The sequence below is a fragment of the Syngnathus acus genome, chromosome 9 (assembly GCF_901709675.1).
Source record: "Syngnathus acus chromosome 9, fSynAcu1.2, whole genome shotgun sequence".
Taxonomy (NCBI): Eukaryota; Metazoa; Chordata; class Actinopteri; order Syngnathiformes; family Syngnathidae; genus Syngnathus; species Syngnathus acus.
The window spans coordinates 1,360,525-1,385,935 of record NC_051094.1 but is presented as its reverse complement, the minus strand read 5'-3'; the positions used below and the strand labels follow the sequence as shown (position 1 = coordinate 1,385,935).

Sequence of the window (25,411 nt, the reverse complement as noted above, 5' to 3'; positions counted from 1 at the left end):
GACGTTCAAGGGTCTAGCGCTCCGTCGAACTTCATTAGGCTCTCAAATGAGCTTTTAAATACTTCAAATTATTCAAATGTCCCTTCGTTTTTATGCTATTAGACTAATGAACTGGCTGGACACACATGCACACACACATGCACACACATTGGAAAGTGTGAAGATCCTTCGAGTTGATTGGGTGAAGAGCACAAAGTGCGTTTTGCCTGTTCTCAACGCAAGCAGACATGTCACGGCTGGCTAGGTGTGAATTGAACGCGACTGTCTGGATCCAACAGTCGCCATGGAGTCAAAGTGAGCCACTAATGTTTTTCTTTTCTGCTTAATTGGGCATCGTCTCAACAACTTAGCCTTACGAGTTCATCCGACCACTAAAGAGCTATGGCTTCCTTTCAAATTGAAATTAGTATGCTTGGCAAAGTTAAGGCAGAAAATCATAAAAACTTCCAAGATGCCACGGGAGGGAGGTAATTGCTGTCGAGGAGTGACTGGCAGAGCCGGTCCCTTTTAGCTCGTTGTCATCAATATAAAATAATAATGATGATGAAGTCAGACGTACCGCAGCTCTTATGTAGAAGTGATTGTAAAGAAAAATGAGCTTTTTGGGAGTCTCCAAGGGGCAACAATACGCTTGCATCTAAATAAATTAGACTGCTGTGAAGTATATTTCAGTAGCTCCATTCAAAACTTTTTTAAAGTATTTTTTATTTTGTTGGGTTTTACTTTACAAGTCACCTAAAGCCAAATGCTTTTCTGGGTATAAAAGTTAGTCTCCTGAAAGTTTTAATGAATCTGTAAGTGAGCTTTAAATGAATATATATTTTTAAATAAGAGTCCAAAACACCGGTGTCCAACTCCAGGCCCGGGGGCCAGTTCTGGCCCGCCATATCATTTTATGAGGCCCGCAAAAGCACATTATTTGCATGCAGTAAGGCTGAAATGATGCTAAATCAATACATCCATCCATTTCCCATTATTTATCAGGTCGAAAGGTCTTCTCATTTATGATTGAAAAATGCCAAATTAGCCAAACGGGATGCTAGGTTTTCTGGTATAAATTTATACCAGAATTTATTTAATTTAATTATTTAATTTAATTTATAAGACACCAAAAAGTTTCACCTCATGGACCTTCGAGCCAGTTACGGCTGTGCGGACATACAAATTCGATTCATCATATTCAAAAAGATCATTTTAAACATAAATACCCTCCGAGTAGATGAAAGTAATCATGCTTCAATTCACAAACCTTCGCTTCGCATCCTGCTCGCATTCTCAGCCCCCCGATTGGCAGCTGGATGAACCTCAGCCAATTGTCATTCATGAGTTTCAATAGTGCATGTTTTGGAATGAGTTGAAACCGACAAGAGAGGATTTTGTATCAGACGACCCTTGAATGATACATGATTTCCTGTCGTCACGGGGGCTCTTGCCAGTGGCGTAGCTTTAAGGGCTGCCTTTGAAAGATGCAGGCTGTGTTCAAAATAAGAAAAAAATATATAGTAGTAGTGTCTAAGAATTTTTTGTTGTTGTAATTTTGGACCCAGTTGAGTTTTCCAAAGAGTCCAAAAATGATCACTGCACCGGTGGACCCAAGAAGCCTCACAGCTCCATTAATTAGAGGATGCTGAGACCAGAGTTGCCCAAGGCCCTGGCAATGCCCCCACATAACGAGAGCTCATCACCCATTGGCTGAACCTTTCCCGACCCCTCCACACTCACTTGCAGAGAGAGTCCTGGCGGCAGACCGCCCTCAGCTCCAGGCAGTTGGGTTTCTCCTTGTCTTTATAGGAGCAGTCGGGCACGATGGTCTGGCGGCGGCGCTCGGCGCAGCCTTCCGTCTGGCAGGGGCAGAAGAGCAGGCGGTGGCTGAACTCGGCCGGCACGCGGTCCAGGAAGAGCCGCAGGGCTTTGTGGCAGCGCTTCTTGTTGCAGCTTTCCCCCTTGTTGGGGTCCTCCTTGCTGCAGGTGGCGATATAGGCGGAGCGGTGCCGCTTGCAGGTGCCGTTCAGGTTGCAGGCTTTAGCCGCGTCCAGGCAAGGGTTGCACGTTCTCTCGGCGTCGGCGCAGTGGAAACCCTTCGGGGCCACTGTGAGCATTCCTAGAGGGAGGTGCAAAGAGAGAGGATTTTAATTGGCGTTGCGACGTGGGTCAGTTTCACACAATGATGTCATAGATAAAGCCAAGAAACTTATTTTACATTCAAAAAAATCTCACACAAATATGGATACTGATCTCATTTGTAGGCTGTGGATGTGCGCTGGGATAGCCTCCAGCTCACCCGTAACCCAAATGAGGACAAGCAATATCGAAAATGGATGGACGGGATTGTCAGTTTGATGAAGTTTTTCCCCCACTCCGGAAAAAACGCGGTCGGACAAACAAAAGCTATTTGCAACAAATGCAATAATAACCAAGAGATACACATCGATACTAGGTCAACACCTACGATCCATTATAGATCACAAGGGGCTTGGCAGCAAAGTCAACAAACAGAGGGCTGATCCTTGCGGCTGTGGTCAACAGGAAGTTAATTCCTCAATAACATCAGAGATTGTCTCTGCGAGTCACTGGAGAGACAACTGCTGTACATCTGCTGCAAAGGAAATAATGATTTCATCTGTAGAACACCCTGAGAGAAAAAATATGAATGCTATATTTCAAATGAGATTTTCAAAATATAGGCTCATCTTCAGATCAGTAGTGAGCAAATACATATTTGAACTTTGACTCAAAAATCACAAATGAATTGATTAGGGTCTTAGCATGAGGCAGAATCATTTATTATTATATTTATTAAATTATATTTAGTAAAATATATATGATTTTTTTATCATTTATTTATTCCTTATTCCTGTATATTTATTATTAAATTTATTATCATTATTATATTTAGTAAAATATATATTATTTTTTATCATTTATTCATTTCTTCGTAATTCCTGAAAATACGATCAAGGGCTTTTTGCTGACTGACACGTTAATTCCACGTTTGCAATGCAGGATAAAAACTAAAGTCACAAGTCAAATCAAAGTGCCCAAAATACAAGGCTCCAAACATCTCCTACTTTGTTGTGCTAGCCGCTATTTGACTGGTAAACGATTAAACCCGCCTCTGTTTTTCAAGCGTAATGACAGACCCAAGCACTGTAATTAACCCCGATATTTGTGGATAACAGACGATGCCATTAGGTGTGCTGCTTCTTACCACGGGGCAGGAGGAAAAAAATGGCACACCTTTTGTCGCCCCTTCACTTGTATTCAAGCAATATTAGAGGATTTAACCTCTTTCCCCCTGTAGATAATGATATTTCAGAGGTCGTGGCGCGGCGCCACAGTGACACCCAGAGAGATTCATCTCTTATTCAACAGAAGCAATCTCACACTGTGTCTATCAGAAAGCCTGCAGCAGGAAGAAGACCATTTGTTTTTTTTTGGAATGGTACGCATTGTTTTCAAGCGGTGTATCGTACAATATCAATCCCGCAAATGGGGTTAGGTGGAACACAAGTGGGAGAGGAAATAAGAAGACCCCTGAAATTAATTATTTGGTGTGTTCCGATTCCGCTCGGATAAAAACTAAGCCCGCCGCTGTTGGGAAAATGCACCAGGGCAGTTCAAGTATTTCATCACAGACAGAAGAACGTATAGTAAATCTTTCTTTCCATGAAGTAGCTATCATTTCGATGTATCAAGGTTAAATGGAGGAGGTCGTTTGGAGAAAAAAATAAATAAATAAGGACAGGAGAGAAGACACATGTTACTGTATGTGCTTGTTTCTGAGTCACCCTTCGAGGTGAGCTTCGTCACTGGCTGCTCTGACATTGACATGCTCATTTTTGTCAATCAATCAGATTAGTCAAGATTTGGGAAACTGGAGATGACAAGTTATAGACTCACAAACATTCGGTTCCTTCTTTTTTTGGACTGCATTTTCTTCCCAGACTTATCAGTTTTTTTTCCAGGCAGTGGCGTACAAAAGTTGGTGGCGATGGGGCATTGCTGAATTCACAGCACACCACTGACATCCCATAAAAAAATTCAATGGCACCAATGATGTTTCTTAGTGTAGCAGTTTTTCTCTATTTATTTATTTATTTATTAATCAATCGCCTGGTGTACAGTTGTGGGTTGCCAACTGTAGTTTATTTTTGGCAATTGTCCATTTCAGTCAGATTTGGTTGTCTCATTCTGTACGTCAGGTCTTAGTATTGAGCAGGAAGGGATGATTATCATCGATCAAGAAAGTTCTTTCAAGTTCCCTTCCCTAGTCCTCTCCAAAGGTGAACCAATTCTATTCTGGCAGGATTTAGCGTGTCTGAGAGAGGATTGCCGAGGCCGAAGGAGGAAGGCCGCCCGCCCGCCCGACCGAGGGCCCTCTCACATGGGACGGTGGTCCAGCTGGATGAGAGCTTTCCATGGCGCTTGTCCAGTTACATTGATGAATGGCCGCCCCTAAATCTCCCCTGACCATCTGCAGGCTCTAATGTTGGCCACTGGGGGTCCACTAGGAGGAGGTGGATGAACTACAAAGATTATTCCGAGTTGAACTTGTTTTTCTTTCACGACGACCACTGACTGTGGAGTTGAGCTTGAATTTGGATCTAAAAAAAAAAAAAAATGTCCTGGGGTGAATGTAAGACACAAACTCACTTCCTGGCAGTGCGGCAGTTCTCCGCACTCTCAAACTCACACACACACACACTCAGGATGCACTCGGAACAGCAGGAGGGAAAAGGGAAGGAAGCAAAGATTGCATATGGGAGGGGAAAAGTGCAGTATTGTGTTACTAATTGATTTTCCGAGTGCATTTCAAAGAAGGTTTGTTTTGCTATAACGCAAGAGGGAGGCTGTTGATAAGCTAATGATAAAAGACATATAAAATGGAAAAAGCTTTCAGCAGGCAGAAGGCTGTTGGTCATGACAGATAGAGGGGATGTGATGAGAGGATTGCCACTTAAGCACGCACACACACACAAACACACACACACACACCAAGGAGAGAGTTCAATTAATTCCGACTAATTCAGGAAAGATGTGTGACTCCTGCTCCTAATAATTAACCCAGCCCATCAGCGGTGAAATCAACAGCTCTCATCGCTCCACTCCACACATACCTATTAACTTAGCTTGCCGACGGCTGTGGCAAACATTACCGGGAAAGTGTGCGAAACCTTCGGAATAAATGAACAGCCGCTTGATACACTGGTTAATGGATGCTCTCATTATCCCCCCCCACCACAAAATCCAGTTTCAAATTTTACAGACGGATATTTTTCGCATTATGGACTATCATTTGACGTCATAATTAATGTAGCGTTCTCCGAACAAAACATCCATTCATATTCATTAACGTGATTCTTTGAAGTTTCCCCATAATTATTTGGAAAGAACGGTTTACGTCAATAGTCAAGACATGTGGATTGGTTAGTGTTTAAAACTCAGTGGCTTGAATTTAAATTACACATTACACACTGCAGGGGGGAACACAAAGCTAACAATTATTTTCTTACTGTTGATCCAACGTGATTTCCCACTCTTTGGGGTAATCCATCCATTTGACTCCTAGTCGGCTTTTAATGGGCGTCATGCCAGCTTAATGGGACCAAACTAACCCTCATTTGCCTTTTAGTACCCACGTAGAAGACGTGGGGAGTGAATTGGAGACAAGGTAAAGATGCCGTGAGACATGTTGAACGGTTCATATGTGATTTCAGATCGCTGCGGGAACAGCGAAAGAGGACGGCTGAAAATAAAGCGAGATCACGGTGAACTGTTGTCAAAAGGAGATGAAGAAAATGTTCTCTGTATCTGAAATTGGACGTTTTCACCTTTCTCGCTTTTTTTCCCCCAAAGAGACTCAAGTCACGGCATTCCGTCAGCCTAATTTGAAACGTGCATTTCATATATCATCACTTACTCAAGGGATGGAGGGAGGGGGGGTTCATCCCAGGTTAAAAAAGAGCCTCTTGGCGACGCGTATGTTCTCAGTAATTAGGAAAGGTGCCAAAGTTTGGATTTAATATGGCCCAGGGTGACGGTGCAAGAGCTTGTTAGGGAAGTCTTTAGTCCGGACCCTGAGGAGCATGTCAAGCATGGCTGTGTCAAAGGGCTCATCAGTCATTAGCGGAGGGCTCGGCGCCACAGCGGGGTCTACGTTAAGCACAAAACATCATCTGGCCTCAGCCTCAGATGGCAAATCATTCAAACCTGTGTCCTCGGAGGAAGAGTTCAAGAGCGTCCACCAGTTGAACTGGACCTCAGAGCAGGAAACGATTGCCGCGAAGCCAAACTATCAGCGCGGAGATCTTCCGACGACGTTTCAGAATTTAGTGTGTGGGGGTGAAATTGGGTCGTCAGAAAGAAAACCTTGTATCAGTGTAAGCCCACTTGAAAAATACGCCAGCTCTGCAGTAACAGCTGGAAAAGTGCGACTGTTTCTCCAATAGTTGTCTTCTGTTTAAATTTGCGCCCTCTTGTGGACATATCTTGAAGGATTTTGCGATTCAGTTTATCGGGATTATCGTCATTAAGCTGGTGTCTTTTTTTACGAGTTTGGCGCTAAAAGATGGTCGTCTTACCTCGCGACAATTTTGAAATGTTCAACTTTATTGGTTCAAAAGCAAAGGCTGTGGAAGAGATTCCAAAATCCTCACAAAAATGAAGCCTAGGCTATTAATAAACACAAGCTTGACAATATGCAAAGCCAATCACGCATAGTCTAACACAGATACCCTCAGAGCGCTAATGACAAGAAAGCCACCTTTGCCGCATGTCTAAAAGGACCTCCGTGTTTGCCTAAGTCATGGTAATTGTAAGGAGGACAATGTGAAAATGGCAACATTCTCAACAGCATGCCGCACACGGCCGTTGTCCCGTTTTTCTTTTTTTTTGCATCCCAACAGCTGCGGATGGCTGTGAGTATTTAATTGGATAGGAGGCACACTGAGCTGAGATGAGAAGCTTAGTGGCCAGGGTTAGCGACTCGCACTCAAAGATGTTCAACTTAATTCCCGCAGCGACCTGGCTAGTCATCATTCTAAGCTATCCTTTGGTCCTAATAAGTTCATTAGCTCAGCATTGGGTCAAAAGACCACAATGTAATTTCTTGGGCGGCATATTAACAATTGCACTTACTGATGGCTGAATGACATCTGGTGAGGTTCTGCTGCAACAGCAAAGTCATGCATTGATTTTAAAGGGGCAATAGGAAGGAACGACATTTGAATTTGCTTGTATATTTACAATATTTGAATCTGTGTGGGAAAACATCAAATGTAAAATGACAGATTGGGCAAAATTGGGAGGTTCCATTACGGTTCTAAAAATAGATCTTTGGTTGGTAAGAGTATGAAGGCTCTATTTTGGGAGGTACTGCAGAATCCTGGTTTGTGGAGAGGGCCATTTTTCTTATGCTTTGTTTATTTTCCGTTGAAGGATCTCTGGTACTTTGCGTCGGGATGCATCTGTAGTCCTCAGCTGCAGTGCAATTCCAGCAGGGTGCAAGCTAACCAACCAAACTTATCGAAGCTATATACGGCCTTTATTGCAAAAGCACAAAATAATATGAACGTATCAAAGAAGCAACGGAGCTGCAGTCCAAAGCGTAGACGATTCATCTTTAGTGGTAACTAAACTCAGTGGGGCGAGACGCTGTCTGCCAATTCCACATGTGGGACTGTAAATAAGACAAATGTTCCTTCCCATTGTACTTCATCTTTTTGATTTTGTCTGCATGCGGACTTGATGGCAGTCAGAGGAGAAATGAGGGAAATATGTACAGAAAATTGCACGAGTGTGTTTCCTCTTTCATGGCTCGGAATTTGATTAGCTGTGAGAGAAGGATTTCAGGAAGTATTTATATTTATAGATCAAGATATAGTATTATTTGGAGGGAGGGAGGGAGGGAGGGAGGGAGGGAGGGAGGGATGGAGTCACATTCTGATTGTTTGAAAAAGTTTTATTAATATTGAATTTAATTAATATTAATATATTACGTTAAAGATAATATTAATACCGTAATTTTCGGACTATAAGTCGCGGTTTTTTTTCATAGTTTGGGTGGGGGGGCGACTTATACTCAGGAGCGACTTATATACATATATATGTTTTTTTTCACTTTTTTGGGCATTTTATGGCTGGTGCGACTTATACTCCGGTGCGACTTATAGTCCGAAAATTACGGTAGTTGTATTATTCAACTTTTATTAATAATAAAACTAAATTAATATGAATATAATATTAAATTGAAAATAATATTAATATAAAGTTTGAACCCAAGACATTTCACAACTTTGGCCTTGTGTGGAGTTTGCATGTTTTCCCCCCAGCCTTGCATTGATTTTCTGTCAGGCTTCCTCCAACATTCCCCAAACATTCTATCTTCATTGAAAGCTCTTAAGTTGTACATCATTGTGAATTCGAGTGCAAATAATCGTTTCTTTGCTTGTTTTTGCTATTGATTAGCGACCAGCCCCTTGGGTACCCTGCTTGGGGTCTGCGGGATGCAGTCTAGAAAATAAACAGATGTTTACTGTAAATACAATCTGATTCCTCGACGACACTTTAATGACGGTAACGACGTTGGATATATAGAATAACGCCGGTTTATTGGCCACCATAGGAAAGACTAAAAAATTGATGCTTCTGTGTATTGTACTGCTGTCAAAGACATTTCCTACACCTCCCTAATTTGTTCCAACCTCCTTGGCATCCGTCATTGGAGCGGTCATCAATGGGGTGATACTCGCGCCTGTAAAATAATGATGGTGAGATTAAGTTGTCACATCTCTTTCTCTCAATCACTGGCTCACACTTGCTCCGCTGCCGGTCGCTGAATAGAGACACATTAAGCTTTTAGTGCATGTTTTACTTTTGGCTGTAAAATTCTATGCTGTGCTTTTAGTGTTTTGAATGGCAGCAGTTTTCAAGGCGCTGCACAAAACGCTTATGAAACTGTTGATGAAAGACCTGTCAGGTTGATCGCTCTGGCTTTGAATCGTGCGAGACCCCAAGGTGGTATTTGAAATGGACGGAGATAGGAGAACATATTACATTCTTGTATATTCATTTGGACTATCCTATAAGCTGTGACGAACACCATACTGCACACAAGTTTGTTTCTTTCTTTCCAGAAACATTTGCGTGCAGCATCACGGCTACATGCCGCTTCACCATGTTTACTTTGAACTCTGCTGCACTAATTGACCCAAATCCGCAGAGCCCTCCTGGGTTTATATTCAATTGGCATTTCCTTAATGTATTCATGCCCCAAATCATTTAGTGATTTATAGACCAGTGGCGGAATCTTAAAATCGATTCCACAACTGACTGGAGACCAGTGTAAAGTCATTAGGACAAAAGTCATTTGTTCCGACCTCTTTTTTCAGCTCGGTTAATTGAAGACTCCAAATTGTTCACAGATGTGTGTTTATTATGATGATGATGATGATGATTATTATTGTCATTGTTATTATTGTTAGTGTTATTATTATTTTTTATTATTATTATCATTACGCTCATTATATTCCCTGAAGATAAATTCAACTGTCATTCTGCGGTATATTTGTGTTGCACAAGATCACACACTTGTAAAGGATGCGAGCTGGATGAGGCCTTGCTTAATTGCATCTCTCACACAACTGGTTGCCATGGTTCTTGGCTGGCAACCAGTCCAAGATGCACTCCAGCTCCAACTCACCTGTGACCCTAATGAAGCTAAGCACGCTTTGAACACGGATGCACAGATTTGTAAATATTCATTCATATTGAGCCCTCAGCTGGAGCCAACAAAATGTTTTGGTGAATTACATAAACCCTCAATTGATTTTGAATCGGGATGAAACAACATGAACTGCTGGTGATCTCAATGGTCAATGCAAAAAAATTAAATGAACAACTCCTTCTCAATTGCATGCAACATGTCATATTTTCTTTTTTTAGGCTTGCTCTTATGCACATTCCTTTTTTTTAAAAATTAATTAGGCAGTCGGAGGAGTTGCCGTGCTACATGTCACGCGCATGCAAACTAGCGCACGCTGGTGTCCGGCAACATCAAATCAAACGGTGCTCAAAAAAGAACACTCATTTATTTAGGTTGGAAAAAAAAAAAACATAACAAATGATGAGAGAACTATACTGGCACTGAATAGAATTTTGTGTTCATTAATGAATATTTTGTGAAGTCGTTATGTCAACATAGCAACTTGGCGTAATTGGCAATTAAATGTACTTAGCCAAACATCAAATAGAGTGTAAGTAACGGGAATGCTTCACACTCAGCTTGTGGTTGAAATGATGAGGCACTGATGAATTAACATATAACGACTTCATTCCAACTGATTGTGATGCCCGTAACGCTGCCCTAAAATGTTTTTCACTCGACAAATAATCTGTGCGTTAATGTGTGCATGGCATAGCGAAAACCACCCTGCAGTCTCCGAGCAGACAAGTCGCTTCAATTACGTCGAAAGAATATGAAGATGAAAGGGCTGCTTTCTTGTTTAAATTCTAAAAGAGCGGCGATGGCAGAATGTGTCGACAACATGGACATTTTTGCAATGTTTTGGAGGCGGTAAACAACAATTTGCTCATCCTTTTGTCAGTCGGCTAACCCCAATGGCTCCTCGGTGTAATGAGAAAGTGACATGATAAAGAATGCAGCTCTGGAAAAAAAAAAATCGAGAGCTCTGCAAACACTTTTGTTTTATGCCAACAAGTCGTGCAACAGTAAAGTCATATTTGGCCGAGCAATTATACGCTGTATGTTTGTGTAAAAATAGATTTTATAAAAGAACATGAGCAATAAATTTGTAGTTATCGCTGTATGTGGTACATTTCATGTTTCGAAATCACTGCAAGCAGACTTAAATGTACATAACAGGCGCCGCAGGTATCTTCTTTGTACCTCAGCTAGGATATCAAATTAAAACGACAATCATGCTGTTCGTCTTGCTTTCAAATTGGATATTTTTATCATCATAATCCAAAGATTAATAACAAACTCACTTGATTTCAACTTTTGTGCCACTGACTTCATTATGTTTATGATTCAAGGTTTTCCGCATTGGTTCATTACAATAAAAAAATGAGCGGCTCCTTTCTTAATGATGTTATCATTTTTATATTCAAATAGCAAATTCTATTCCATGTTTATGGATGCAAAGTTGGCAGAACATGGTGGCGATTAACACGATATTAAAATGTACAACTTTAAAGACAAAGTTCTAATTGTTTTTGATGTTTCATTTGAAAGTAAACTTCAACTAGAAATGGCGATAAACAACTCGAAGTCGCTGTAGAAGAATTTTGGCAAACCTATCTGCCAAATTGCTGCAAACACACAGTACTCTCATCTCAAATGTCTGCTCTTAAGTCAAAGCAGATTCATTCGAATAAGCATTTAGGGGCAAATTGGAGAGCTGCCTGTTGCCCATCCCTGGTTTTAATTATTACTATGCATTAGTAAATTGTAATTTTATTTGTCACAAATTTCCATGATTTGTCTTTTACCCCTGCAAAAAGGGAATCTCACTATTCTTGGACCGTTTGCAAGTGTTGTGATACTGTTAAAATACTCACACAGCCGAATAAACGATGACACCCAGACAAGATCACTACTTCAGTTCTTATTTGTTTGCCATGAGGTTTTTGTAATGTAAAACGAGGCTCCTCGGCTGGCTCCGAGGTTGGCAACAGTAAATGGAGCGCGATATAGTGCCGTCGATTGGGAGCAAACACATTGCAGAACACAGCCAAGGTCTCAACAAGGATGCGTTTGTCAGTCCACACATCTAGTAAAGGGTCAGTTGCAATCATTCCGGGTTTGTGATGAAGTCATCCGTCGGCATGTTGCAGCTAATGCAGATGAAGTCATTGAGGTCGACTAGTGTTCTTGTTGGCGAGACAAACCCCGCAGCATCGAGTGACTCATTTGCCTCATTGTCTGAGTGCATGTGAAAATAAGTGGTGACAATAGAAGAGAAGGACAGGTCTAAGTAGAGCAGATTGAAGTTCTACCTGAGGCATCGCTTTAAAAGGCTTGCCTTGAAAAGTCTTGCAGAATAAAATAAAACACACATTTGAGGCAAACAGAGTTTTATAGGTTATTTCGTGCAATTTTTCCAAATTAGTTTTCTTTTATGATATAACTACAGAAGGTAAAAAATAAATCATTATAATTGGCCACTGACTCATCCAGGGCGCACCCCAACTCTCGCTCCAAATCAGCTCGGGTGGGTATCAGCTTACTCGTGACCCTAGTAAGGTTAAGCACCACCCAAAATCAATGGATGGATGGTTAAAATATCAACACCTCACGTATGGGCTTTGCATACAAGTGCGACATTTATCAACCTGATTCTGAAGAACAATATCGAAGGAATAATTACCCGTGGATTTTTTACAGGCCCCCAATCAATTACTGTGCGAGCTCAGAAATGATAAATAATGAGCTAAACTGGCAGCGTAACACATCCCTGTGAGCAAATCCGATATTTCACCTTGGGGAGAATGAAGGAAAACAGCGGAATCAAAAATGGCTGGGTTAATGACTCCCCTGTTACATCTTAATCAACAAAGTACGCTGTAGAATTTGCTTTGTTTTCAACTGGCAGGGCTGGAAATCGCCAGGCAATTATCGTACATTTGGCTGCCATTGACATATTGAAACTTCTGCTTTGATTATTGTCATCAGGGGAGTTGACATGACACCTTTGTAGACTTTGATTTTTCATTCCGAAATGAATGATGAATCCCCGCTGTACCTAAATAAGGACTCAATGAAAATGTGCTCCACATAGAAGTCAAATAAAAAATATAAGTAAATAATTGCTTGAAAACAGTTTGACATGATTCAATGCAAATTTTGCATATTTCAAGTTAAATACAACTGAATATAATTTACAAATCGACTGAACTCGATAAAAAAAAAAAAAAAGTTGAAGCCGCTGAAACATTCAATGATTAAGATTTGGGCTATACGCCAAATTGCACAAATTCAAGGGACGATGGACTCTGTATCTTCCCTTTCATTCCCCTAATTCCCAAATAATCAATGCCCACATTCCTATAGCTCTTCCAATCATCTTTCATTTTACCATGTAAACATTCAATGCGAGAAGTGATGCACCGCTGATTCCAAGCTAAGGGGATTATGCAAAAAGCGTGCCTTTGTGGTACATCCCTACAAAGCGGGAAACAAGCAAGGAGAAAATATGCTGTCTTTAGTGTTTCTAGATTGCTTTTGGCGAAAAACAACAGGGGCATAAAACTAAAAGAACATCGTCTGCTGATGTTTTGACAGAGGAGGATGAAAGCGAACCACTGGATGTGCTACTGTGTGTAGCTTGTGGGCCTGCACTGGGCAGACAGCGGTCAACCTATAGAACAGCAATGGCAACACACGCGGCTTTGTCTGAAAGCAAGATCTACGTTGATTAGTGGCACCGCCACCATAATAACCGGTAAATTAAATCATTAGCTCTATGGCGCCTGTTGAGCCCAAGCTGTTTAATTAGTAAAGAGGAAATCAAACTGAAAATAGAATCAATACAATGTGGGCTTGCTCTCTTGTTTACCTCACGTCCCACATGACACAGCAGCAAACAATAAAACGGCTGACCTCACAGAACCCTTTAAGCCCACACTTTCGTCCGATAGGAATTGCATGTAAATTCAAAACGAGCCAATTAGAAGCGTGGCTGCAACCACTAGCTCGGTAACTGTAACAAACGTACAGTGCTGAATTAATGAAAAAAATAAAACCTTAACCCTCAAACATTATGCGATTAACATTTAATTAAGTAATAAGTTTGCATACCACTAGAGGGAGCCCTTGCACCACAAAATACGCGTAGGATACTCTATAAATATGTTAAATATTCCTATCAGGGGTTAGTGAGCATCCAAGGCCAGTTACCTGAGGAGATGGAGGCCAAGCGGAATGCATCCTGGTGTCTGCCGGGTGCGACAGGTTCATATGGGGATGAGTCGTCCATATCTCCGTCTGAAAGGACAGAATGAAACTTTTAAGCACTTCATTAAAGCCACTTATAATCCTTTATAAATCTTCATAGAAGGACATTTCTCTTTGATTCCACACACATTCAGCAAGTCTGAACCAAAGGTTATTGCATGAAATACATACGTTTCTGTTGAATACTATATGTATATAAATTCACGGTCATATAACTTTCTTTTGGACCTTGTGGTTTAATGTTGGTGTGCAACATAAGTGGCAGCACATCTTTGCTTAGAAAATAAATTCAAAGAATCTAATTAGCACAGCGAAGAGCCTCCTGTGTCCTATGTGTGGTTCTTAATCCCCGCATTTACATTCACAACCATTCGGTGTGCGTGAGTACCTGTCACCCACCAGCGAGCAATAGCTTTGCATTGGAATACTGATAGAACTATTAAAGCTGTGCAAATTAACCAACAAATGGTTGAGGTGATGTGGAACCACGTGCGTATTGTCACAAAACCAAGCTGCGGACAAACCTGCTGTCTATCTGTCACTCAAGAGGCACCCTGGTTAGCTTAGGAGCTAGCTGACTGCTAGCACCGGTCTTCGCAACACGCAGAAAATTTAATTATCGATTTGTTGAGTCACATGTTATGCCAGTCGCCCCGATTAATCAAAACAATCATCGAGGGATTAATCACTTATTAATATACCGTATTTTCCGGACTATAAGGCGCACCTAAAAACCTAAAATGTTCTCAAAAGCCGACAGTGCGCCTTATAGTCCGGTGCGCCTTATATATGGACCAAATTCCTAAATTTAAACTGGCCCGAAGCATTGTGACATGAAATCAATCATAAGTGGCCCGCTGAAGACTATGAATCATGAATCAAAAAGACTATGGATCATTATTTTGTGATTATAACGTAATTTGTTGCGTCTGAAGTTGAAATAAAAAAGATAAAATGGAGAATGATTTGATTTGGATTAAAAATCTGACATGATGCATTAATGGTGCGCCTTATAGTCCGGTGCGCCTTATATAAGGATAAAGTTTTAAAATGGGCCATTCATTGAAGGTGCGCCTTATAGTCCGGTGCGCCTTATAGTCCGGAAAATACGGTAATAATATGATTATTATAACTAGTTGCAACTGTGTTTGTTTTCATTTTCCAGACATAGTGAGTTTGAAAATAGCTCGCTCAATGTAATTTGATAACTTTCTGTTCTGTAGTTTTGAGTTTGGAGACTAAAAGCTATGCTGCCTGCCCAATCAGAGAAGCAATCAGTTGGTACGACATATTAGAATTTTATTTTTCAGCATTTGTGTGTCTCCTGTGAAAATACCTAATCAACAAATCAGTAAACAGAATTGAAGGCATCAACCACGTGTTGCTATTTTCACAAAAAAGGGGTTGTAAAATTGGAATCCAACCATTAGTAAAGGCTGATGAAAAGCAAATGAAAAGACTGGCGTGCTTTAAAAGACATTTTTCAAACGGGTTTCCAGAGGGGAAAGAAAACAAATCTTTGGCATGTGTACATCTGTAAAGTCATTGCTTTATGTGAGGCTCTCTGCCCCCTTTCCATCAATATTGACAATCATAACAAGATAGAGAAGCTCTCATGGAGCCAGTGGCAGCCGAGCACAGTGTGCCAACACGAAGCGTGCACGCGGGTGTGCGCGTGAGTGTAGCGGGGAAGAAATGGAACTGAAAATGTAATCCCCTAATCCTCAAAGTTTGGAGTCTATGCACTTTTCTTGTTTTTGCCTTTTTTGTTTGTAGCTGTTGATCAAATTATACATCTGAGCGTGTTTGGAAGCTTTCTGCCTTGCTGCCTGCCAGCCTGCTTGTGGAAAACATGGCGACAGCCCACAGTGTGTTTAATTACACTTGCATTCTCAAGTTGTGCTACTTCAGAAGCTCTTCAGGAGTTTCACAACCGGCACTCACGCGGCAACAAGGTTTACCATTATTCCATGTCAAGAGTCTCAGCAATGGACGCAGCTATTGAACGTTCCATAAAAGCAGAAATGATGCTGTGTGTGCGCGCCGCAATCTGCTTCTTGTATTACATCCAGAACACGCTGTACTGCTCTGAACAACCTGGAACAAAGGCCTTATGTCTTATATCGCTAACCAGAGGCGTAGCCGAGCCGGGGCGGCGCCCCGGTTAGGACTCCCTGCGCCCCGGTTGAAAAAAATCGAGCTTTTTCGATTCTTCATTTTCATGGCGTTTTTTTCTTTCGGTCTTGCGCGAATGTGCTTGCGCTATTCTATGTGCGCGATGTTATCCATTCACCGTTTGCCTCCCGGACCCGGATGTTGTTTTAGCGATCAGCGAACGGCGTGGGTGATGTTCGATTTTTTTTCCTGTGGGCGTGCGCCCCTACTGGAAAAATTCCTGGCTACGCCTCTGTCTCTAACGCTCGCTCATGCTGAAATTGAAGGTCATCACCAGAGGTAGGTGGAGTCGCGTAAAACTGTACTTAAGTACTACATGGATTTTTCCATACGTCAAGTCATTTAGTGTCTTTGAAAACTTTGCTACGAGGCTGCTGAGACTTACGTGTGGGGTCATGTAACTGCCAAACTCCGTTTGATTGGTGAAATGAGTCAAAGGACCTTTGGTTACATTGCTTTGGCGAAGAAAAAAATGTTTTTTTTTATTACTTTCATTGCTTACTACTTTTTAATTCTTCTAAAAAATGAGGAAAAAAAGATTGGGTTCCCTACGGGGTACAGGTGGAAATGTCAGAAAAAACATTCCTGGAAAAACTGGAAAGTTAATATATTGTGTCTTGGGGGTCCATGCATATTTCAGAAGGGGGGGGAGTGCTCCTACTGCCCACCCTTCTAGCTCCGCCACTGAAGTCATGGGAAAGGTCTTGCTGACAGACCAAAACAAATAGATCACACAAGCACTAACTAGTGAGTGGAGCTTATCTCACTAATGATGTATTAGTAGTATTTCTCCTAAATCACTCAAGGAAACGTAAAACGTTGCATTACAACTACCCTGACAAGTACAATATATCCAAGAAGTTACTAAATGTAGCGATGTAGCAAATAGCTAGTTACAACCTTCCCCTGCTCCCCTTTGTGACTTACAAAGTGCAATTGCTCATCCGTTGCATTGTAGTGGTCTCATTGTTGAGTGTTTTTTGCACTTAGCATGGGCACACACTGCAGAGAGCAGGGAAAAAATAGTTTGGAGTGATGCTACTCACTTAATTTAGCAATCATCTCCAAGCGTTAGCCACATGTTTATTTCACTTGAAAAGCTTTTTCAAGTAACCCAAAACGATGTAAATTTTTGACTAATGACAGCATCTTTGCTGACAGGATTCTTATTAAAAGAAAAATGCGGTTTGATCACATTAAGCCCAACACAGTCCTTCAGAAACGGATTCAAAAATTCTACCAAGTCTACCACGTGTGCTAAAATGAGTCACTTGTGCTCAAATATCACTGCTCTTTGACCCACAGCCAATCATGCGTCATCATCATCAAGTAATAGAAGTCTTCCCAGCTGTTTTGTGATATGATGTTTTTAGCCGCGGGGCGACAATTTATTGCTGTAATTAAGCCGCCATTTGCCTTCATTTTCTCTGCCAGCGCAGAGCATGACAGACCATCAGGCCTGTGCGGAACCGCGACATCACTCATCCTCGTGCATGCATTATCAATGAAGCTCAACTCCCGAGGTGATGGAGATTGTCCTTTTGATTTTCCCTGGCATTCTTGGCAACCTCCTAATGGCTGCGAGCAAAGTCAATTTTAATAACTGTCATTCACAGCTCTCGTTTGATTGATTTTGCATTCTCTGTTTTTCTGCAGGCTAATGTTGGGGGGGGATGCGGGGGAGTCACAACATTGGCCAATCTTAAAAATGACACTAGTGTTCAACTACAGCATAATGAAAACCGCCCCGTGTGATACAAAAAGACTCGCTGCTGGTGGCGCACGCTTAGAGAAAACAACAACAACAAAAAAGTTTGCTGTCAGAGCTCCCAAAAACTTGCGAAATGAGCTGTCAGCGTCAAATTGCTTTTGAAGAAGCGCCGCTGCAATACGGCACCTTCATTACATTAGCGCGAGGTGCAAACATGGAGTCAAACTAGTGGCGTACGTGCGTCTTTCTTTGAATTCCACTTCCCTCCCCCGAATGCATAAATTCCGTTTGCAGCGCTGCTTTTGAAGTGATATTGACATTTTAAACTCAATTTCAAACCCGACAAATAGAATATTGGATTATCCCGTGATAATATTTCAAGTCACATATCCGAATGCGGCGATGTGCTCCCCCCCCGCCCCCCCTCACATTTCCTTGGGCGACGTATAATGGTAATGCGAATAGTTACACACTCACTTAGCTGATACCACCATCTTTATTTATACCCAGCGCTTGGTGATTGAAAACTGTTTTCCTTCTGAAACCTTAAGTTAAGACACAAAACAAAACGGAGAAATCCTTTCAGTGCACCGCCGCGGGTCAAACAGATCATTAAAAACGGCGCTGCAGCCTCAAAATATCAGTTTCCCAATTTACATTTTATAGCAAAACTAAATTTGGCTTGTTATAAAAACCAAAAGGGCTTAAATGTTGCTATCAAGCACTTCAATATTTCATGTAAAACATGATTAGTGCTTCTTTATGGCTGCGTCGCTTAGCCCCGGGTAAAGCAGCCAAATAATTAATGCGTCTGAAAAAAGTATTTACAAAATAATTTAACCCCTCCGTGCAGAGAGGGGAGGGCCTCCGCTGACAACAAGCGGCAATTTCAATTAACGATGCTGAGTGAGTGGCTGCAGCTTGCCGCCAAAACACACACACGCACACACACACACACAGAGCCGTGCTGTGATGATAGCCTGCGGCTCTGGAAGTTGACTTGCGAACTGCACATTCATTTAGCGGTGCAGTGAGAGCACTGAGTCTAAATACTCCCTTCATGACGGCATTCACAGTGCGGGATGGCCTGTCACTCAATTCCCCCCCTCCAGCCACTTCACCTTTAGGGGGGAGGCGGACGTGGGGGGGGGAGTTTATATTACGCTCCTCGCATTTAGAAACGAGAGTGGAAAAGTTGGCATGACGAGAGAGAAACGCTGTGAAAGAATGTATTGATTGTGTCCAAAAAGCTATCGGCAGGTTCTTTCTTATGATGATGAAGTAGCTAGCTGTGTCGGCCACGGGGTGTATGGCGGGGGGGGGCTTGAGCTGCAGGTGGGAGGGAGGACGTATTCAGCATGCAAGAGGCTGCTTCCCTTCCTGATCCGCCTGACATGAGGGGCAGCCTGGAAAAATGTTCTGCTTATGACAGTGGATGGCCAAGGTAATGGCCGGTGACTGCTACCATTGCTCATAGTAATGAAGGTTTCACCCAGGAATACTATGTACCTTTGTACCCCCTTGCACCTCCTTCTCCGCCCCCCTCCTCATCCTTCTCCTTGCTTTCTTTTGGGTTCTCCTCCCTCATTATATTTGCCGGCGCCTCTTCGCATCCCGGTGAACTGGCGGCAGCCGCGTGTGATATGAACGTGATATCGCACGTCATAAGCAACTTGTGATATTAACGTGATGTAATGACCTACTCGGAGGGTGACTTTGCACTGTTGACATTTGAGAAAAAAGCAAAAAATAAAACCGAGAAGTCAACAAGACTTTTGTGTGTCCACAAGTGCAAAAAAAAAAAAAATACTATAACATCAATGATTAGAAAATCAAACTCTCGCATCTAGTTTTTGTTTGTGAAGTTCCGTCACCGGCGCCTGGATGCTAATTTGCTTTTGAACAATTTCCAGCTAAATTGTCATGTAGATGATTGGGGTTGGTGGATGTGGGCGGTGGTTAGTGTGTGCGTGTTCTCTCTCTCACTGCAGAGGAACCTGGCTCAGCTAATTAAAGCTCCCTGAAAGGTCCTCATGAAAGCTTTTTCACGGCTAAGCCGGGGAAATAATGCATGTCGGAGGTGTGCGAGGGATCGTTTGAATGTTCTATTCTGCTGCACTGACGCAAGGCCACATGCACACCAGGCCCCGGGCACTAATGAAAGAGAACCATGGCCGACTCTATAGGTGCTTGAGTCCATGTATCATTTTTTTTTTTTTTTTAATGACTTCTGTGGTACATTCCGAGCAAGAACCACTCATTATTTTTTGATGACTATTGTACCAATGTGTTACGTTTGCAGCCATTTCCTGTTTGAACACATTAATAGGTTGCCATTAGCACCTCCTGCGTCTATGCACACATTCTAACGCCTGTCATTATTTTAAGCTTCAAAATGTCGGTGAACTGTGAAATAGGAAGTTCACTGTTGATGTACGAATAGTCAGTACTCATGAAAAAGTATCCGGCACATTTTAGAGAGCATACTTTAATGTACTGCGCAGCGCTTGCTAATTTACGAGCGGATAGCGTGTTTAGCATTATTGGCTAGTTATTATGTCCTTTCATCTTATTAGCAAGTCCCGATTATAAAACGTTGTATTTGCAAGTGCCTTCTTATTTACTGACTGTACGCTGTTGCGTGTTATTACTAGCGCACGTTATGAGCGCATCTTGCAACTTTAGGGCTTTTTGAGAGCCTGATCGTTTGTTTTAATAAGTGCAGGTTATTATCTTAGAAAGATTGCTCAACTTTTTTACAGTTAGCCGTGGCCAACGTATATCACACAGCTACCATCGCAGTTTAAAGGCCGAGCGTGGGAAACATTTCACGTCACAATGTTCGGGGAAACAAAGAGATGCTGATAATTAGAAGTCGTGCTCTTTTTTTTTTTTATGTGTGTCCCTTTATAGGTTGAGGAAACATGTTTGTTCAACTTGAGTTGAAATGAAAATGATATCACTGTAAAAATGGCTATAATAATATAATATGATATTTAAATGGATGCACATCATCTCACGTACTGAACAAAGCAAACGCTGCAGTCTTGAAACTTTCCCGACGCGCGTCTGGCACTGAATATATTCGCTCAAACAATGGTTCAGTGTATTTTGCTTATGTAAGCCAATTGATGGATCCCACTGCAGGTGTCAAGCCTTGACTTTATGAGCAAGACCACTCCAAAGGTGCCAAAGCAAGTTTTGTTTGACAACGTGAAATGATGATGGTGGCGCTTTCTCCTGTCACGCTCCAATCGAGTCTTAAGGTTATCTTAAGGTCATTTCCAATCCAGAAGGAGCTGTGGAAAATTGTAGCCTTTGAGGATGCAGACGTTATCAAGGTCATTTACATTATCTGTCTAGCTGTGAACTGATCTGTAAGATGCTTTCAAGTTTTCCGGTCCTTTAGATGGTAAAGTCGCTTTGTTCTTGAGAATAAAGATGTTCATGATGAGGTTACTTGCTTGTTTGAAATCTCATCTTTTAGGCTGTGAGAACAAATCATCCGTGCTGTGAATTAGATCCTGTCTTTAACGCCACTTGCCACTCAAAGCTTTCAGTTCCAACTGTCTTTTTGTTTTAAAGAGCGCATAGCTTCATGATAGAAATGTTTACATCTTTTCTTCAAAAAAATGTCATTTTGTGAAACCGAAGCTACATTATGCCCTTGTAGCGTCCTCTCGTCTATTTTCTCTTGCCTATTCTGTTTCATTCATGGGTGACCTGAAGCCAAGCTGACTTTTGACCACTTTGCAATAGATAGAAATAATAATAATAATAATAATGATAATGGAAAAAAATGTCATCAACAATCTTCCATCTTATTTTCCTAGTCTTATCAATCACTGTAAAATCCTCGAGTGATTTTGTGAGAGTATATTTTAAACAAGTGTCCAGATAAGAGTGTTGTAGTACACGGATTGTTAATAAAAGCATCATCGAGCGCATGCCGGATGGTGATTCAATTAAAACTGAGCTTGGTTTGTGCTAAAGCTTCCTCTCTAAGGGCGACAGCACCAAAAAAACAGGCCACTGCTGAAGAGCAGATTCGGAAATAGAACGCAACCTCTGCAAAGGACACGCCGAGACAGCCGGACGACTTGTGTGCTGCATTCAAATAACAAAAATATATATATATATTGGAAGAACGAAACCACAGAGCAAAGCGGACATCGTCAAGTCGATGCCCGGGGAGCTTCTGCCTCTTTGCCTTGAACTCACGACGGGGACCTTCTCGCGCCATCAGCGTGATGAAGTGAAGCTGGTGCCGTGAGCCGTCGAGCCGGGGCAATCACTTCACGGATCGGCGGGCAAAAGTCCACAATCCTCAAAGACATGCCCGCCATTAGCCTGCGTGTCACAAATGCTGAGTGCATGGTGTTCCTTCCGTGGCAACGCCGCCACTGTTGACTCTCCACCAGTGGGGAACCGAGTCATCTTAAGGCCAAACCTCCTTCGGACTCATCGATAGGACACGTTTGCTGACGGCGGTCCAAGTGAGGGAACTTTTTCACCCTCTGAAAGTGTTTTGGTGTTAAAATCCAGTTACAACAAGAGTGCTGTTTTATGTGCCGCCTAAGTGGACGCATAAGGGCCATCGGGCTATACAAGCGTAACCTAATTACATGGTAATATGGAACACTTTAGGTGAAAAACAATAAGTCTACCATAACAGGACCTCCTAATGTAATCCCATTATGCCTCCATTACCTTGGAGAGGATGGAGCGAGCAGGAAAAGCATGTATTTTTTATCCCGGGGCTCAAAGCATCTCCTTAAGAGGACACCAGGGTAGAGAGCATCAGCAGGGTGTGGTGGTGTACATCTTCCGAGCTTTTAAAAGTCTTCTAGCATCCAACCTACGGTGTGGTATGCAGTTCAGTTGTATTTAACTTTTGCCGTGTACAGTTTGCATTTAATTCTTGAAGTCGTTCAATTGCCTTGTTTTGAACCGGCAAATTGTCCAGTCGGTCCAATGTAAAATAAAAATGCATAACATACTGCAGATATGTATGTAAAGGGACTAGAATGGGCTCCACTCAACAAAAGCATTTCAAGGACGATCCGCATTACAGAAGGAGGCACACAGCCCAACAGATGGCAGCTACTATATATCAACAAGTGAAAAAAGAAAAAAAATCTTCCTTCCGCATCTGAACCGAATAGCAGCCGGTTTTCTTGATGCCTTCAGTCTTCTCACGGGAAAAAAAAAAAAAAAAGTCTTCTGAATTGTTGCTTCTTTTGTTATGTTCGTACGCCAAGCCGATTAGATTTTTTTTTGTGACACATCAGATGTGAACAGATTCATGGAATAGGAATCGGATACGTGTCTGTTCCAAATGTTTTAGCTCGTGCGCTCAATGAAACAAAAAAAGTGTGTCGTAATTGTACAATGGACAAGAAACACGAGTCAAGTGGGAATGAGTCCAACTCGGGCTACTCACTAATGAAGATGGATGGATGAATTGATTTAGACGACGACACATAATGTATCTTTGTTGATCGAATCGTGCCGGCGATGTGAGCTCCAGTAAATCTGTGTATCCACCTGTTGCCATTCATCTAACAGAACCTTTGTGTTCCAATCAACAGATCCAAATTTCACGTTCATTATGTCTCCTCTGGGACATTTTTTGGCTCAATCAAGGTTAGGAAATATTGCTTTAATCCACACAGAGAATCCTGCTGCATTTTGAGCAAAACCATATGGCTCCTACCTTCAGTGAGTCCCATGTGGATGGTCCAGTAGTTCTGAAGACACTGCAGCTCCTTCTTCATGCCCCTCTTGCAGCGGCACTCGAAGAGCGGACTGACCAGCAGCACTTCCAAAGCCGCTTGGCACTCCCTGTTGTTGTCCAGCATGGCTTCCTTCTCCTTGCCCACCAGGCACTGGCGCATCACGCGGTACCGAGAGCTGCAGTGTGGGTTCTGGTTACACATGTCGCTCGCCTGGATGCAGTCCACCCATTCCGATGGCGTTCCGGCCACGTCGGACCCGGCGTGCCCGTCGGCCAAGAGCACGGACAGAGCCGAGGAGCCGTCCCAGGAGCTCGTGGTTTCATCTATGAGAAGACAAGTTCAGAGATTTTATTCTGGCAACAGGTTGATCATCCATCAAACGCATTGTGACAAGACATCTGTGCGTGCTCAAGCGAGACTGTAAAAACATTTCATGGGCCATTGGAGTTTTTGTGCCACACAGGCCTATTAGTCATGTTATGCAAGAGCATGGAACCGTTTCTTGTTTGACCTGTACGTTATTTGATACCACCAACTGCTCCCAACATCTCGTTAGAAGTTTGCTGAAGCAAGCACACATCACAGCAGAATGTTGTTCTGTCTCTTGCGGGGAATAAGATCACGGGGGCAGACACTCAGGTGTGTCCGCATGACACAAGATTCGAGACCCAGGCCCACTAACACCTGCGTGCAGCGGGGACAGGTAGAAGGGCAAGAGCGACCCCTTGTGGTGATCTTGAAAAGTCAACTGTCATTGAAAGAGACAATATCCAGTACGACAGGGACATGAAGTTGGAGCGTGATCACTCCGATTTTTATGTTTGTGTTGATAGCACTGAATTTAATTAGTATTTGCCTCAATCAAAATAAAATCACATCTTTGTGAAACAATTGGCAGCTGACCACATATCAAAATGATCAATTTTCTCACATGACATTATTGAAACTATTTTTTCCGAATTCACCTTTACACATTGCAGGACAAATCTCAGATGATCAAAAGCGTACATCTCGCACTGAACACAATGATGGTATTATGGATCTGCACATTTCACCTCTCACCTAAAAGCAGAAGAAAGCTGCACACGCAAATCCACGCAGTGAGGGACCTCATGTTGGAGCGCAGATGTTGTTTCCAATTGGGGTCTTTTAAATCTGTTTTTTTTTTAAATATTATTCCAAAGGTTAATCCGTGTTTTAAGAGGGGGGAAACAGCATCCTCTTTCAACTCCAAATTACTGGCCCAAAGATCCCATAATAATCCTCTGTTTTAATTTTAGATCTATAATGACCACGATTGTTGAAGAAAAAAAAATTAAAGAAAAAAAAGTGCAGTCATTGGGTCAATCCATGAACGCAGCTTGTCAAGGTCCGTGCGCGCTCACAGCAACCAACTAGTGAGACTTCTTCATCTGTCAGCATTCTAACTCAACACTATTTTGCTCCCTCGTGGAATTGTGCGTCAGTCATCAACGCAATTAGTATCTCGCGTGGAAAGAAAAGTCCGAGCTCCGCAAAAGAAGTGTGCGTCTCTCAGGGAACGCAGCACTGACTGCGCGCGTGTGGAGGCATCGCATGCGTTTTATTGGAGGGGGCGTAAAAGGGGGGCGGGCGCTAGAGGGCGCCGCGAGGAGGGGGGCTGACCTCATTGGAGAACATGTGGAATGCATGAGAGACTTGTTTCTTCCTTTGCCTGCAGGAGGCTTGAATGAATGCACCCGGAGGAGATGACATCATGACGTCACGATAGCATTTGTTATGCTACACACTTTATTAAGTACACACACGCAGTCTATCCATATTTCCACAAGT

The 25,411-nt window shown here is 42.3% G+C and overlaps 1 protein-coding gene across 1 annotated transcript in view; it reads right to left on the bottom strand.

The window, feature by feature from the left end:
* Positions 1-25,154, bottom strand: part of LOC119127822 (GDNF family receptor alpha-2-like) — a 45,894-nt gene extending 20,740 nt beyond the window's left edge. The window contains exons 1-4 of the mRNA XM_037259991.1: positions 24,662-25,154; positions 23,578-23,922; positions 13,919-14,005; positions 1,723-2,101 (exon numbers count right to left, since the gene is read on the bottom strand). Of these exons, the coding sequence (XP_037115886.1) occupies positions 1,723-2,101; positions 13,919-14,005; positions 23,578-23,922; positions 24,662-24,713 (863 nt within the window). The 5' untranslated portion in view covers positions 24,714-25,154. The remainder of the gene's footprint in view (positions 1-1,722; positions 2,102-13,918; positions 14,006-23,577; positions 23,923-24,661) is intronic.
* Between the last annotated feature and the right edge of the window lie 257 nt (positions 25,155-25,411).